The sequence below is a fragment of the Meriones unguiculatus genome, chromosome 8 (assembly GCF_030254825.1).
Source record: "Meriones unguiculatus strain TT.TT164.6M chromosome 8, Bangor_MerUng_6.1, whole genome shotgun sequence".
NCBI lineage: Eukaryota > Metazoa > Chordata > Mammalia > Rodentia > Muridae > Meriones > Meriones unguiculatus.
Window position 1 is genome coordinate 62,165,710 of NC_083356.1, and position 17,981 is coordinate 62,183,690.

Consider the following 17,981-nt stretch of genomic DNA (forward strand, 5'->3'; position numbering starts at 1 on the left):
CCCTTTTAAGTTCTACCCTGACAATGTCGCTTGTGAAAACATATCTGTGGATTTTCTTATAAGAGACTGTAAACTCCAAAAGTGACATTTCAAAGTGGTCAGAATCATGCTATGTCCAGATTAGTCTAGGCTTCAATTACAGGAAATTGCTCATGTCTCTAACTAGTCAGGCTCTGTGATGTGCAGAACGCTGAATCATCACCATGGAAACCAGGTTGTAGCAGGAGGTAGTGCCAGTGACTCAGCAGGTGGCACTTCTTTTCATGGCAGTAGAACAAAATGCTCTGACAGACACCAGGCAAACATACCACAGTGGTTTCACTTGCTACATAGCAAATGAACTGACAGTTGATTTTGCTATTTACAACTAGCTTTTAGATCAGCCAAACACATGAGTAGTAAGAAAAGCAGACACAGCTGAGTCAGGCAGGGAAAAGGAAAGAAAAACAACACACAACTGTGGTGTTTACTATTAAACCAGGACTTTTATTTACAGAGTTCCCAAATCAAAAGAAGCAAATAACTGAATATCAAGGCTGGCAGAAAGACCAAACATTATTGCACAACTGCCACTACATGTTTCTTCCTCTCTGACACAATTGGCACAGATCCAGGCTTGCTGTGTTTACGACGATTCATTTCCCTAGAGATAAACAAAATATATAAAATATGAGCAAGTACATAAAAAATCATCTCAGCCAAAAGAAAAATATATTCAACCATAAAGCATTTTCTTTCACTAGAACATTAAATTCAACTTTCATTACTTAATTGCTTCGTATTTTATTAATGATCAGTATCTAAGGCCGTATCACTCTGAATGCATCTGATCTTATCTGATCTTGGAAGCTAAGCAGGGTCAAGACTGGCTAGTCACTATATCTGCTGCCTAAACAAGCATGATAAGTACACTTTAAACATTATTTAAAACAGTTTTAAAGTGTAAGTCCTTTCCTCTACTCCTCTTTTTCATCCATGCTGGTAACTGAACCCATGGTCTTGTGCCCCGGTACCTACGCTACAACTGTACTGTACTGTTTCTCCAATTGAGAAGTGTTTTTTTTTTTTTTTTTTACTTTGATAATTCATTTTCTTCATTTGTACTTTAAAACATATTCTCAAAAGTAAATGATGGAAATTCTCATATTCTTAGATGATGTTTCCCCCCTTTTGGGAAAAGCGGGAGGAAGCCCAGGGGTTATTCACAGCATGTCTACTGTACATGAGTGTACAGGCCACTCCCTTCTAATGAAGTTAGAATCTGTTTGGTTATGATGATCAGAGGGAAGACAATTAGGAGTGCTGAGGTGAGAGTCACATGTCTAAACACATACTTTCGGCGACGAGCCTCCTTCATGACACGCTGCTCCTGGATCTGACTGTAGATAGATTTCGGCAGATGGCGATGGCGAGCAATCCGTTTTACATGCGGATGATACTGAAATTTTTCCTTTAACTTCTGGTTATAATCATTTGCTGCTTTTTCTCGTGATGTAAGCTAAAAACAAAGTGCACTTTGGTATCTCAAATTCTGTAGGTTTCTTGAGTATAAAAATCTAGGACACACCCATCCCCCTTCTCCCCAGAGTTCAACTTTTACTACACCCTAACGAAATCAGCAGTGCGCTTGTGTGCCTCGACAAAACTGCTGGTGCCATGCACAAGCACCGACTATCCTGGAGGCAGCACACCAACAACACAAGTGGATGCCAGAAAGCCAACACTGCGGTGCAGGGCAGGCTGTGAGAGGCTGGGCCAGGCCGCTGACCCCAGAGTGTGCCCAGCACACAACACAGAGGGCAGCCACAGCACTCAGTCAGTTCAGGTTTTGGGCAAAATCTAACTACACAAAAGGAAAAAAAAAAGCATTTAACCCTACAGGTGCATTTTGTTTAACAATGTTAAGAATAAAAGAAACACACTAGGACATTTAATAATGAATGAAGACTGAGACACACTGCAACACCTAATGCTAACTGAACTTAAAATAGAATCATCTTTCATTACTGCTTACTGTGGCTTGATTTTTCCTACCAGGGCTAAGCAGAAAACACTTCAAACCTAACATTTCCTTTCTGGTACTTGTCTCTCACATAAACATGCTGCACATTCCATACATGGGAGTGAAACATTTAGAAAATATCAACAACAACAACAACAAAAATAACCACAATCTAACATTATCTTACAAGATAGATGGAGCTGCACTTTCATGGAATCTACTTAAATTTAGGTTTTCAGGTCTGTGATATCACATGATCTCTCAGGAACTTGTAGCCTTTGACATGTCCAGTCACTACTACTATAACAAACAGGAGATGTACTCATCCAAATTCTATATTTCTACTTTCTACATCACCTCCAACCAAAGCAAACAAAGAATAAGGAAAACTCCATCCAGTAGTGTCAATCCGAATTGGGAAAACCTCTGAAAGGGCATGTGTGTATGTACATGGAGATAGCAGGTGCCTATGAAGGCTAAAGTCCATATGGGTCTTCCTCCATTGCTCTCCACCTTATTTCTTGAGGCAAGGTCTGTCTCTGAACTGGGAACTTGCCAATTCAACTAGCTGGCCAGCAACTCTATCTCATGAGCCCTAGGGATAGTCTTGTCTCCTTTAGGACACTGGGAGTACTGGCCTGCTTCTATGTCTGGCTTTTTAAAAACATGAACAGAAAAGAAAAGGAAAAAGAAAAGAGAAAAACAGTGGGCTCTAGGGATAACACTTAGGTCCTCAGGCTTGCAAACAAGACTTTACCAATGAGTCATCTCCCCAGCCTTGAAGGTGCCTCTGGGTGGAAAAAAGTGCCAGTGTACCCTTGTCTGTTTTGTGGCTAACTTTCCATCACAGTGGCATTAACCTGATTAAGTACTTCATAAAACTCTTTACAATGATACTCAATAAAATAGCAACCTGATTTTTTGGCAATGAGAGAAAAATGGGTCTTACCACACCCAACTTTTCAGAAGCATTAGCTTTCCACAGACGGATGTTCATCTCATCAGACCCACACATGATGTACTTGCTGTCAGCAGTCCATTTTACACAGATAACATGCTGCATCCGCTTTGTGTGATACACTTCCCTGCAGAGAGGAATTAATTTAGTATCTTCAGGAGTTCACAACAGGTTTTCTTTAACCACTGCCCACCAGTGATCAGAGAACCATTTCTGTGTCCTGAGGACATACAAAAGGAAATTGCATTGTATTTTCATTGAACTCAACTAACATTCTAAGTACTTGGGAATTAAAACAAACAAACAAACAAATGGCCTGATGAATTTTCTAATTTAATAATAGAAATATAAATACATTAAGCAAAAGCATAGCTCCACAAAAGTGCTGAAAGCTAAGATGTAAACAAAATTAATTTCAATTCAAATATAATTTTGAAAGCTTAAAAAATGGCTGCTGCTTCTCCTTTTTGTTTCTTTTCTTTTCTTTTTTGAGATAGGGTACCTCTGTGTAGTCCTGTGTGGACCAGGCTGGCCTTGAACTTAAAGATCAGCCCACCTCTGTCTTCCAAGTACAGGGATTACAGGAATGTGCCAGCACTACTGGCTAGAAATGGCTTATTCTTAATAAATATTTACTCATCCCCAGTTTAATTCGGGTCAACAGCCACTCTCCCCATCAATGAAATTTTACTGGGGGAAAATGAATGCAATGGACTACAAAGAGCAAACCCTGGCGTACTGAACCTAGCACTGACTTTCGCTTCGCTGTTTAAAAAGCCTAACTGAAGTGAGAGTTTATTTACATGTGTGAAAACACAGGGAGGGCTGCAAAAGTGTCTGATAAGTTGAGGTAAGAATCATTTAATAATGGCGATGTCAAGTCATACCTACTTAGAAATGCTGTGAAACATGCTAAGTGAATTCACAGGAGATACTATATTGGGAAGTGTTAAAGAGCATTCCAAAAGTAAAAGGTCAAAGAAATTAAGATGAGACTTCTTAATTCCAAATACGAAAAAAAAAATGAGTCAAAATGCAGACAGTATAACAGAAAGGAAACAATTCCAACCAACTATTCATAGTAAAATAAACACCAGAGGAAAAGCAAATCTAAGTGCACGCACACACGAGCCTTGTTCACTGCTTCTAAGACCTGTGCTAAATGTTAGAGATACAGGGTTTCATTTCTAAAGAGGGGCAGTGGCTACTAAAACGAAGCTTGCATTAGATACTTTTCCTTCTCTTTAATGTCCTGCTTTTTGTATGCTAATCTCTTACCATCTTCACTGTCTTAAAAGCCATCTGCCACACACACACACACACACACACACACACACACACACACACACGTTTATGTCTGGAAATTCAATTAAGCTTCAGTAACCATAAAAAATAACTTGCTCCAAGAAGTCATGGCTCATCATTTAAGCAACTCAACGTCCTTCTCAGTGGTAAACTATATAGTTCTTAACAGCTCTTTTGCAATATGCAAGATTTATTAAGTTCACTAAAAGTAGTGTCAAAAGACACTTTAAAAACCTTAAAAAATATTCTAAATAAATTTATTTTCTCATATGAATACTATGGATTTTACTTGTTTGTTTAGTAAATATTGAAACGAAGTTTCAAATATGTTTTATTGAACTTTAAAAGCTTGGGGGTAAAGCACCTGAAGCCAGTCTGTATTGAGCACAAGTCCTGGAACCTGCACTGAGGAAAGAATAAACTGAGTCCCACAGATGTTCTCTGACCTCCACACGCACACCACAGCAGATGCACAAGCATGCAGATACACAATAAATAGACAGGTATTTTTAACAATTAAAACAAATCTACTGTTCGAGGGCCACACACTACTCACCCCACCCCCAAGTGTACTCCATGGGCTAGGTGACAGCTTGCCTGGCAGGCATGAAGCCCTAGGTTTGCTCCCCAGCACTGCATAAAACCAGGCATGCTGGTACATGCTGTAATCCCAACCCTTGGGGAGTGCAGGCAGGATCTGGAGTTCAATGTCATCTTTGGTCATAAAGCAAGTTTAAGGCCAGCCTGGAATACAAGAGACTGTTAACTTAAAACAAAACTAAACCTCAAAACTAAAGACTGAACTTTAACCACTTTGAAGTCTTTAAGAGTAAACACTTAAAAGACATTCAGGGTGCTTCGTAAGCATGGTTATACAAGCTCGGCACTGACAGGAGGGGCAGCCCAGGGACAAGAACTGGAACTAGCTCTCAAACAGATGAAGGAGGGAGTGACATGGATATCTAATCTTAACAGACGTAAAACTCCCAAGACTGTATGTCCAAACGATACCAGGCCAAAATCCTCCCAAAATGGAGTGTCCGCAATGGAGTGTAAGAATTTCTTTCTACAGTTCTGGAAGCAGCTGAGCTTTGTAGCTAGACCTGCATTCAGTAGCTCATATGGCTTTGAAATAACTCATCCTGGGCTCCTGGAATAGCTATACTTATTCCTATGTACTTCAAGTCATTCCACTTCCTGACTTGTTCTGTCCATTCTTTGCTTACACATATTAGTATGATCCTGTCACTTTTAGAAGGCTAGGTGTCAAACAAATGATGGAGTCTTTTGCTTCTTCACACTTTCTAAAAGTGTGAGAATCTTGTAGGAAACTGTAAACTGTGCAAAAAGAATGTGGGGAATACCAAGGTCATTATAAGAGCAACGTAAGAACCAACTCCAGCAGATACCAGGAGTAATGGGCAGTGATAACTGAAACCATCACAACACTTTCATTAGTATGCATCTGACTCAAGCATATCTGTAATCAAACCTCAATGACAATCATCTGCTGGTAATTAATGACAGAAGACATGAGAATCAATGTAGCTTCCTCAAATTAGAGTGGAGACAGATGCACCTATCAGAAGGTAAAATACTGGGAAATCTAGATAAGCAGACTGGCTAAGAAGAAAAGGTTCTCCACTCGCAGGATGGCTGTAAGAAAGGTCTCCTAGTAGAACAAATATGCAGCTAGGACAAGAGGGAGGCAAGTGACACCACACTGAGACCTTCAAGATGGTGTTCATTCTCTGGGTGGGCGGATGCTGGGTCAACATTGCAGAAAGCTTAGATTAAGGAGCTCCTTAATCTCAAGAGTTTTCTCCTAGTTGGAAGAAGCCAAGATGTACCCTGGAAAACAAACATCGTTCTTCCAGAAGGGTCCAGGAATAATGGCCTAAAGTCTCGCTACTGCACTATTCCGGTGTGCTACCTTCATCCTGTAGTAACTACGTCAAAGTGAACATTCTTCAGAGTCTTAAAGGGATACGAAAGTTTCCAGAAGGCTTCATCTCGGGAAAGCTGGTCCCCTTTACAGTGCTGACTCTGGTCACTAACAGAGCTCACTGCCTCTCATCCTCACCACACAGGTTCTGTCTTCTTCCTTTCCACACTAACATTCTCCTTCTATTTTCCACCTGCAATGGCTCACCATTTTCTTTCACCACCACCTTTCCACCTAACTACAATTTTGTCAGGAATGCCTAGACCAGTCAACCAAGAAAGGATTCTCATTCACACACACACACAGTTACTTGCATGTATGTGTGTGCATATATGTAAGTATACATATTTATTTAGATTATTTTCTTTCTATATTTTAGTATGTATTTAGAAGTAGCTCTTAGTCTGGCCATTAATAAAATGACTCAAAACTTTTAATTGGCTTAAGCAGTATGGTTAAGCCAGTATCTCATGTGGATTACTTCATAGGTACTGACTTAAGAAAAAAAATGAAGGAAAATGAGCTTAACGATCTAAACTGCTTTCTCCTTTGCCTCAAAGTGTAAAAAACAATAGCAGGGAGTATTATTTATTGCTTTTAAAACTATTTTCAGAAAAAAAATTATCTGCGTTCTTCACCATCAAACTACATTTTTTGTTAAGTTTATTAATTATACAGAACTAATCTCCTAGTCAACAAAACCAACCACCTGAACTGCCAACAGTGGAAATCTACACTCCATGTAACAATACGTGTGTATAAGCCCTACCATACACACACAGCCAAACCTTTTTCTAAGGAAAGAAAAACGATTATCAAGACTAAACAAATATCATTCAAAACAAGTGGCTGCTGGGTGGCAGGCACATACCTGCTTCGACTTCTGTCCACAGGAAAGATTCTAATGGATTTATCGAAGCTGGCAGACACGAACTCCTTCCCCGTGGGGGAGTAGTCTGCATCAAGCACTGCAGAGACGTGATCCATGTGCACCATCACAGGGGTGTCCAGGGCGCGCATATCGAAGGTGTACAAGCTGTGAACAGTGTAAAATGTGACTCAATTTCTAGAGGGAAGCCATATGCAGTATCAAAAGTCATTAGTGAAAATAAGAACAGTAACGTAAACAACTAGCGTCTTGATAAGCAGCCTGCCTTTGAAAATTGGTTAGGCACAGAGAAAACTACCAACACTTCTTATTACCTCGCAGGCCACACAAAACGAAACACAACACAAGCTAAGTGATGGGATGGCTTATTGGATAAAGGTGTGCACCACTGAGACTGGTGGGCCTGGGCACAACCCCTGGAAACCACACTGGAGGAGAGAGCCAACTCCCGCAGGTTCCCCCTGACCTCCACACAAGGTGCATGCAGGTGCACACACATGTAAACAACGTGGAAGGGAACAGAGAGCTGCCCTGCCTGTGAGGACAGAAACTCGTTCTTAATAAATGATTTTGTCACTCTATGGAGGAAGAAAATAACAAATTTGTACAAATTCCAAGGAAATCAATCCCTGTGGACAGAAATGTCTAATGTTCTGAGTTATGGCAATTCTTCAAGCAGTTATCTATTCTAAACTTTTCTTACAGACAATAAAACCATAGCACTGAGTTAGTTTAAATGACTTGCTCACTTTCTACCATAATAATCAGCTGCTTTAGATCTGAGTTTAAGTTTTAATTCAAAATTATTATAATATTTAAAGAAAAACAAAGATACAAAACACAGAAAGCACAACAAGATCCTCTCCATCTGAGACAGGCTCGATGCAGCCCTCACTGAGCTATGTACCCAAAATTTCCCTGAACTCCTCATGCTTCTTGTCCCAGCTTCACCAGTGCTATGATGATTGGCATATACCATCATATCCACCAAGCATATCTTAAAAATAAGGACAATTATGAAAAACTAGCAGCCATCTCTTATAAGAGATATGTTTTAAGGACTGTATATAATTCTTCTCAAGGGAAGAAAAGAGAAATTCCAAGGCGGCTCTGAAAAAAGATCATCTTGGCAAACAGCTAGTTCACAATGTACTTTAGAAATCTTAGCAGAGAAGCCACTATGCTGCAGCATTACTCTTGTCTTTCCTGCCTTTAACTGCAACACCACCATTTCATTTCAAAGCATCTATCACAGTTAAGCAAAGGCTTCCAGTGTGGTTGGGCTAATAAGGAATCAACTCTGCTTCATCTCAGTATAGGAAATCCTGAGAGAAAACGTCTGTCAGTGGCATGAAAGTAGTCCTGTGTATGAGCCAACACTGCCATTTACTCTTTAAAATCTACACATTGGACACAGTGAAAAACTATTTATCCTTTATTTATGTGTATAATTGTGTTTGCTTCCTTGTCTGTATGTGCACTATGTATGTGCAGATGCCTTCAGAAGCCAGAAGAGGGCATCAGACTCCTGGAACCGGAGAACAGGGGATTGTGAGCTGCCCATAGTGGGTGCTGGGAACAGAACATGGGTCCTCTGGAAGAGGATCAAGTCCTCTAAACTGCTGAGGCATCTCTCCTCGCCCTGATAGACAAATTTTAAATACAGAAAATCTCCAGGTCAAATGTAGAGAGACCCTCTTGTATACTATATGGAAGCATCACCTGTCAATAAAAAGCTGTTGGCCTATTAGCTAAGGCAGGAAATAGGAGGTAGGAGTTCCGGCAGGGAGATGGAGTCAGAGGGTAGATTTGGCCCAAATTCTAAGGAAGACGAATGAAACTGAGAAGTAACCAGCCTTGTGGCAAAAACAGAATAAATGGGTAAAGTAAGTTATAAGCTGGTCAGGGAACAAGCCAAAGCTTATGGCTTGGTAGCATTTATTTATAAATAATATAAAGATTCAGAATCATTATTTCTGGAACTGGGATTTGGAAGAAAAAGACCACAGTTATAGTCAAATCCACCAACAAGTTTGTACCTTCTCAAAAATATATTAAGAACACATTTAAAACTAATAATAAATACAGCCGTTCAGTTGGTGGTACATGCATTTAATCCCAGACTCGGGTGGCAGAGGCAGGGCATCTCTCTGAGGCCAGCCTGGTCTACAAAGGGAGATCCAGGACAGCCATGATTTGTCTTGAAAAACCTAATTAATTAATTAATATCAAAATGCATTATAATATAGTAAGACTGACATACAAGTTTCACTAGCTTAATCTCTCTAGTTATATATCTTACCTAACAACAACAGTAAAAAGATGAAATGCGACAACCAATGTTCAACTTTTCAACAAGAAGAGTAAAGCATTACATAAGGGATCACAATATTTCACAGTTCAAAATAAGTCTGCTAAGCCAATTTTACAGGCACAGAAGATATATGCAAATATTAAGCTAAAAACGGAACTACCACTTTCTGTATGCTCTAATAATGACAGCAAACAATTTGACTACGTAAACATCACCTACACGAAGAGTCACAATTGTAAAGAAGATATTCTTTCTAGCAAAACATGTATGAGCCAAGCATTAGTTGCTCATGTTTGTTTGTTCTGAAATAATATCTTCCTATATAATCCAAGTTGACCTTGAACATACTATGTAATTCTGAGTAGCTCCAAATTCAATCCTCCTGCCTCAAGCACTATCGTGCTAGGAAAGCAGATAGTGCTGCACCACACCTGCTGGTCTTGCCATCATTTAATGGCCTACATACGAGACCATTCAATTTCTTCTGTTTGGTCAGGTGAACTATGAGGACTTTACCGTAACTGTCCACTCAGGCATTACAAGATAAAAACAGCCATAACTAGTACATAAGCAAAAAAGCATGGTCATATTCATGAACTGTGCAAATAGGATTTCCCCAAAGATGTTAGTTTATTACTCATTGTCTAAGTTATTCTAAAATATGAGAAAATATTTTTTCTAAAATTCTCTAATTTGGAAAATTATTTTTAGCAAAACAAGTAACAGCTTCCAATTTGCATATGAAAGCATACTTAGCAAGTGAAACATACTGTATTAACAAGGCAATGTGGCAGAGCCATTTTTCTTAGGAGTAAGGTTCTAGAAGGAGGGACACTTACTTATAATCTTCATTTGCTGCAGTAAAATTGAAAGCTTCCATAGGGTTCCAACAGATTGTATTTGTTCTCATATCCAGGATAACCTGAGAAAGAGAGGGTACATTATGACCACAAAATTAATATATATAAACTGAATAAATTTTCTACTTTTTTCTGATTTAAGCAAATACTTTTAATGCACAGTACACAATTCAGAGCAGTGGGGAAAAAAGTCAATGATTGTTTCCTGAGAACAAAGTTTAAGTACGAAGGACAGAACAATGCTTAACACCTGATCCTCAAATGACTAACAATACAGTTAGAAAAGTGAGGCATACATTAAAAAGAAATTTTTTTAAAGATACAAATAATAAAGAACAAACTACAACATAAAAAGTTAGGTACAAAATTAATGGTGAGCTTAGGGTTAAAGTTCAGAAGGAATGTTTCACAAGGGAAGCAAGATCTGAAAGGACCTTTGATGACTGCTAACTTCTAGTGTTTCTCAATCCAATGGCATTGGTATTTGGGGAGGAAGAAAGAAAAAATCTATTTACTGTATAAAGCTTAGTTCTCAGGTACTTTCCTGCTAACTGTTCCTTTCATATTTTCAAAACTGTACTTTCTCGGGGAGGAGGAGAACTACTATAAATAATAAAGAACAACAGTAGCCTAGCAGAATAAAATAATAATAATAAAACTGAGTTGGTGGCACACACCCTTAATCCCACACTAGGAGGTAGAGGCAGGCAGACCTCTGTCAGTTTGAGATGAGTCTGATCTACAGTGAGATCCTGGACAGCCAGAGCTACATAATGAGAAAGGGGTCTTGAAAATAAATAAATAACAACAAAAAACAAGATAAAGTAGCAGTGTCCATTACCATGTACATGTGACAAGCCCCAATTAAGCACTGTTTAAAACAAACAAATGGATGGAATGAAAATTGGGCTCAGATTATAAGTGCACTGAATGTCAAGTTTATAATTTTTTTTCAATTTACAACTAATGTAACTCCACTAGAAATAGACTGTGTATGTAGATGTGTGTATTGTCAAACTATTATTTAGTAAACTAGAACTTTATGTCAGCATTCTGAATTCTACACGATGAAATGCATCACACTTCATTTCCATAAATATACTGCAAGGTACTGGCTAATATCATCATTTTAAAAATGAAATACAGACAATGAAGTTTATATAACACACAAATGAATTTTATACTCTTAATGAATATGCTAATCTTTCTTCCTACTTTTGATATTACTGAATTTATCAACATATTTCAAAATGTTTTGTTTTTTCATATCTTCTTACAGTCTTATACAGCCCAGACTGGTCTGTGTTTCAAGTATGACCTGATTCTCCTCTGTTTACCTAGCAAATGCTAGGACTGCAAACCTGAATCACCACATCTAGCTGAAAACAAAAACAAAAACAACCAATTTATATGTGAACTGTGCCAATGGACTCATGGTGCATGAATGATAGATATATAGGGTCCTTCTTGTGCCGTAACAATACTACAAATGCTTGAGTTCAACTTCATACTCTGCTTAAAATGGTAGTCCATTCCATATGCAAACAATATTTCTCTCTCTTGAAAGTCAGTATAAGGACAGCTTTGATATTTTTTAAATATTTTTTTATTTTTAAATAATTTTATACATTCACTTGTATCCCAGCTGTAGCCCTCTCCCTCTTTCCCTCCCAATCCTCCCCTCCCTCCCTCCTCTCCTCTCCTCCCTGCCCCCTTCCGAGTCCACTGAGAGAGGGTGTCCTCCTCTCCTTCTGTCTGGCCCTAGTTTATCAGGTATCTTCAGGATGGTTGCAATGTCCTTATCTGTGGCCTAGCAAGGCTGCTCATGAGTTCATGTCGGAAACAATTCCTGTCCCCCTTACTAGGGAACCCACTTGGATACTGAGCTACCATGGGCTATGTCTGAGCAGGGGTTGTAGGTTATATCCATGTATGGTCCTTGGTTGGATGAACAGTCTCACAGAAGGCCTCTGTGCTCAGATATATTTGGACCTTGTGGGGCTCCCTGTCCCCTCTAGGATATACTAATTCCTCCTTCCTTCATATGATTCCCTACACTCTGCCGAAGGTTTGGTTATGGGTCTCAGCATCTGCTTTGATACACTGCTAGGTAGAGTCTTTCAGGTGCCTTCTGTGGTCGGCTGCTGTCCTGTTACTTGTTTTCTCCTATTTCCGATGTCCATCCCCTTTGTCTTTCTAGATGAGGACTGATCATCTTACCCCTGGACCTCTTTCTTGTTAATCTTCTTTAGGTGTACATATTTTAGTTTGTTTATCCTATCTTATAGGTCTATATAGGTGAGTATATACCATGTTTGTCTTTCTCCTTCTGGGATACTTCACTCAGAATGATCTTTTCTAGAGCCCACCATTTGCCTGTACATTTCATGATTTCCTTGTTTTTGATTGCTGAGTAGTATTCCACTGTGTAAAAATGCCACACTTTCTGTATCCATTCCTCTGTTGATGGACATCTGGGTTGTTTCCAGGTTCTGGCTATTACGAATAAAGCTGCTACAAACATGGTTGAGCAAATGTCCTTGTTGTGTACTTGAACATCTTTTGGATATATGCCTAGGAGTGGTATAGCTGGATCTTGAGGTAGCACTATTCCTAATTGTCTGAGTTGCTTTGATATTTAAGTCCTGAAATGACCATGGCGAATGAAATGACTACCGAAAAGCTTCTCATCAACAAAATAGTGCTTGTCTAAGCAAAGTTAAACTAGCATCAGCACATAATTAAAATAGTTCATTAAGTGAATGAGTTCTAAAACTGTTCTGAATAAACTCGTATGTCATCTGATAATCAAGTGTCCAGCCCCAGTTAGTACATATTAAGCAATGCAATGAAGTATCTTTTATTTTAAAAGTTTCAAGTTAGCAAGTCCTACAATGTACTGGCATTATGGAAGTCACAAAGGAATAGAGTCTAAAATCAATAGAGAGTTGGACGCTATTACCATCACTCTGGGTTAAAGAATAGCTCAGTGAAGAAAAACAGAGCTGTGAAATACTGGTTTCATTTTTTTTTCAGTCACTTGATATACAGACTACCTTATTTGTATAAAACAAAGACAAGAATAAAACCCACCTTTTTCAAAGGAGTAGCTTGCCGCATATCATACAGAACTATATTCCTATCAGAAGCACAACTTCCCAAGAGAAATGTCTAAAAATAAGTGTAACAATCACCAATTAAAAGTCAGCCTTAAAAGCAAATGATGTCTATTCAAAGCACAAACTACTTAATAATCTTTAATATTTATGTTAAACCCTCAGGCTGTACCACTTAATCCATTTTATGAGAATATCACCCATAATCTCAGTTAAGTCAAGTATTTTCATGGTTAAATTTCCATGCATGTATTTTAAAATATAGTGTGTCCTTATTTATAGCAGAACAAATTTTACTTACCTGCCTGTTCTTCAACTTAAGACTTAGTTACTGCTTTTAACCATTATAAATAACACTTCAGTAAACATTTTCAGACATTTAAACTCTTCTTTTGAATTGTTTCCTTAACATAAAATTTCAGGAGTAGAATTAGTGAATCAAAAGTATAAACAATTTTGTGACTTTTGACATTCAAGGCTAGTTATTTTTTAAAATTATAGCAATATCACTGTAATATGAGAATGTACCTTTTGTGACAACTTGGGTGGATTCAAACAGTTGTTTAAATGCTCTACATTACAGTATTTCCTAAAAACTCAAATTCTGCTTTATTAGAAGTTAAACATTTCCTTTTATTCATGAATGCTGTAGAAATTTGGCATGTTCTTCATCCAACTGTGTGTGATGTGTGCACACGTGTGTGCATGCATGCATATACCTCAGGTATGCATGGCTTATGTGTACATTTTGCTGTGCATGCACATGTGAGTAAAGGCATGTGTGGAGATTAGAGGTCAATACTGGATGTCTTCCTCTATTACTCTCTACCTTATTCTTTGTAATGGGGTCCCTTACTGCACTGGAAAGTCAGCGATTTGCCTACACTGGCTGGCAGCAAGTTCTGGGGATCTGCCTACCTCAGCTCTCCACAGCACTGAGGTTCAGACATGCACTCGGATATCCAGCTTTTACCTGAGTGCTGGAGAGCCAGACTCAAGTACTCATGCTTGCTTAGTGGGCAAGCCCACTTTATCCCAAGCCATCTCCTGAGCCATGTGTTTACGTATCTTTCTTTTCCTTTTTCCTTCCTCCCCCTCTCCCTCTAACAGGAGTCTCTATCTCACTATGTTGTCCAGGATAGCCTCAAACTTGTGATCTTCCTGTCGTAAGTCTCCAAACTGCTTGCATCATAGGCATGTACCACCACACCTTGCCAAGTCAATTTTAAACACACAGACACTTTACACACCCTTGGTGTTGTGTGAAAATAAGCTATCATCCAATAGAGCCCTGATTCTACCTTGTGCATGTGGGGTATATAGGTGTGCATGTGAGTGGACTTGCTTGCGCCTGTTTATGGAAACCAGAAGTCAGCTGTGCTCCTCCCTCACTCTCCACACTAGTTCTTTAGTGCATGCATGTGATCTCCATGGCTGTGGTCACCAGGAAACAACGTTACAGGTATGAGCTCTCTCCTTCTAACATATGGGTTCCAGGAATCAAACTCAGGCTTCAGGGTGAGTGCCTGGTGCTACTGGACTCAAACGAACTGAAATTATAGACGGCCTTGAGCCACCATGTGTGTGCTGGGCATCCAACCCAGGTCTTCTGCAAGACCACCAAGTACTCTGAACCACTAAGTTTTATCTCTTCTGCACCCCCCTCCCGAGCCTGAAGCTTGCCATTTTGGCTAGAATTGCTGACCGGTGAATCCTGGAATACCTGTCTCCATCCCTAACACAGATTATAGGCACGCCACCATGCTCAGCTTTTACATGGGTGCTGGGATCCAAATTCAGTCCACATGCTTATACAGCAGGCACTTTTACCCACTGAGCCACTTATCCAACTCCTGAGCCCACTCTCAGTAACATTCCTCTTCTTTATGCACGGTTCCAGGTAGCACACCTCTTGGCTTCTGCCTAATGCTACCTCCTTCTGCAAACAGAGCAGCAAGAGTTATTTACTAAACAGCTCTATGGCCAGCTGACTCCTACTGTGTGCACACAGTTTAAATAAAACACCATAAGCTAATGTTAAATCCATGACCTGGGCTCCCTTCTGCTCAAATGCTTGCCTCAAATGCCGTTTCTATGACCTCCCTTAGTTGCCCTTTAACCTCTTAACCTCTAGTGGCTTTTCATAATGTTACCTTTGTGTAACACCAGGGTCAATTTCTAAAACAAAGACTTTGATCTGAACACAGCAAAAAGTTCTACCTAGACTGAATGTAAACTATCACACTGCAAAATGTAATAACTCCGCAATAACTTCCGGCTTTACCAGAATTTTAGGCTTCAATATTTTAACAGAAAATTAATTATTAATGACTAGAGGAAGTAACTACACTCTACTTGCTCACAGCAATCTTTCCTGCCCTTTCCATTAACTTAATACACGATAAAAGACATGCACATCATTTGCTTTTATCACTAAGTCAATTCATAAGATTCATAATAAAAAACAAAAGCCAGTGGACAAACAGAGCTATTAAATAGGCAAGTTTGAAAAACAAGGTCAACAGGCCATGACCAGTAATTATGATTTTACAATTGGCCATCAGCTCTTCTGACCTGTTTATCAAAACAGGAAAATAAAATATTTGTCCTTTGAAAAAGTAGAAATCATTATCTGTCTGTTTACTGTTGTTCTGATAGTGACAAACTGCTGTCTTGCAAAAAGGTAACACTTCTTTAAAATGTTCATATGTATCATCACGATTTATGTTCATAATAAACCTATTAAGTACAATCAGAGATATAATAAATCTCATTTTAAAATAAGTACAGAGAATTATGACTTTGATAAAGTAGGTGGTAAGGCAGGCTTTAGGAAAAGTCCCAATTTAGCTCTGTCCCAAGTACACGAATTAACACATTATTTGTATCTGCATCTTGCTCTTACTTAGTGTCTGTGGTCATGCTTAGTAAAGCTGGCTTACCTCTTAAGGCCAGACCTCACTTCCACTACCAAAGTGAATACAGGAGGAACAGAGTTCAGACAGAAATCCCAAATTAGGGATCAGCAAACTTTTTCCACAGAAAGCCAGAAAGAACGTATTTTGGGCTTTATGTGCCATGTGTTTCCCAGAGCAAGTATTCACCTTTTCTACCATGGCATAAAAGCAGCGGCAGACAGTACAGTATGAGGGTCTGCACAGGCACATGCTAGCACAGGGGAGCCTTGTCTGCTTGCCTCTTGGCAACACTTCAAGCCAGCACACTGTGAGTAATCATTACCCTCTTCCCATGTTGGGTTTCTGAGAATATAAAATCTGCATTTCAGGATTTTCTTCCACAGAAATTAACATGGTAACTTTCTATTAACACTGAAATGGAAGAAAAAGCATCTTGACTGAGTTTTCTGGACACTGTGGGCCACTTATTGTTACGTATCTAGAAAAAGATCAGAGAAAGGTCTGGAGTCAAGGACACACTAGCCTCCAGGTCAGCCTTTCTCTTCCTGACTTCACACACAAATAGCATGCAAGAGCTGATCTCCAAATCTGCACTTAGACCAGGAAGAAATGGGGAATAAATTCAGACTGCAAAGCAAAAACCCAAAACCTTATAACTGTAATTGTCATGCAGTCCAAGGAATGGCCACGCATATTATTATGAAGCATTAAGTACCCATATAACTATGCTCAATGCTCATTCTCGTGGCCTCCAAGAGGGTTAAGAAACAGGAACATCGGGGCTGGAGAGATGGCTCAGTGGTTAAGAGCACTGTCTGCTCTTCCAAAGGTCATGAGTTCAATTCCCAGCAACCACATGGTGGCTCATAACCATCTATAATGTGAACTGATTCCCTCTTCTGGCAGGTGTAAATGCAGATAGAACACTCATATACATAAAATAAATAAATCTTAAAAAAAAAAAAAAAAGAAACAGGAACATCAAAGTGCACTAGTACAATCTGATGAAACACAAGTGTGGAAGCACATGAAAGTAAAGGTAATGCAAGGCTTAGGCAAAAAGAAACAATTTGTAGACCAGTCTGTGCCATCCAAGATCTGTCTCAAACAAAACCAGTAAGAGGCAAGTATATACTTAATACTCCAACAAACCGGTGTAATTTCACAGAACCCTGATATAACCCTGAAAACTCATCAAGTGCTAAAAAAAAAACATTAAAATGTAGAAGATGTTTCCTAAACAGAACTAAAACTTCATGATAAACAATAGCAGAACATACATTTTAAAAAGAACATCACCTCAATAGGGTTAAACTTGACACTACTTATGCTGTCAAATCCCCAGTTCATTGAGCACATAGGGGTGGTTCTTTGTTCATCCCAAATGTCTACTTGCTGTCCGCACGTGGCAAAGGCGGGGTCCTTCCAGTGATGATCAATGCCAGTGTACACTGTCTTCAAAAGCAAACAGAGTTTTACAATTGCTCACTACTACTTTAAATCAGCATATTTTAAATGGCTTTTTGTTTTGTTTTGAAAGAAATCCTTGCTATAATGAAATTTCTTTCCTCTTTTCCCAGTACCCTTTCTCCCAAACTGTGCAACCGAGTTTCCTACATTTGGAGAAGTCACAAGATTAGCATATCCAGAATGTAAGCTTCACCTTGGAAAAAG

At 39.1% G+C, this 17,981-nt stretch overlaps 1 protein-coding gene across 1 annotated transcript in view; it reads right to left on the minus strand.

Annotated features, from left to right (window-relative positions):
• Window positions 1-465: 465 nt before the first annotated feature.
• Window positions 466-17,981, minus strand: part of Dcaf13 (DDB1 and CUL4 associated factor 13) — a 30,472-nt gene continuing 12,956 nt past the window's right edge. Inside the window, exons 5-11 of the mRNA XM_021658782.2 lie at window positions 17,607-17,762; window positions 13,367-13,444; window positions 10,253-10,335; window positions 7,082-7,246; window positions 2,952-3,087; window positions 1,335-1,498; window positions 466-643 (exon numbers count right to left, since the gene is read on the minus strand). Of these exons, the coding sequence (XP_021514457.1) occupies window positions 556-643; window positions 1,335-1,498; window positions 2,952-3,087; window positions 7,082-7,246; window positions 10,253-10,335; window positions 13,367-13,444; window positions 17,607-17,762 (870 nt within the window). The 3' untranslated portion in view covers window positions 466-555. The remainder of the gene's footprint in view (window positions 644-1,334; window positions 1,499-2,951; window positions 3,088-7,081; window positions 7,247-10,252; window positions 10,336-13,366; window positions 13,445-17,606; window positions 17,763-17,981) is intronic.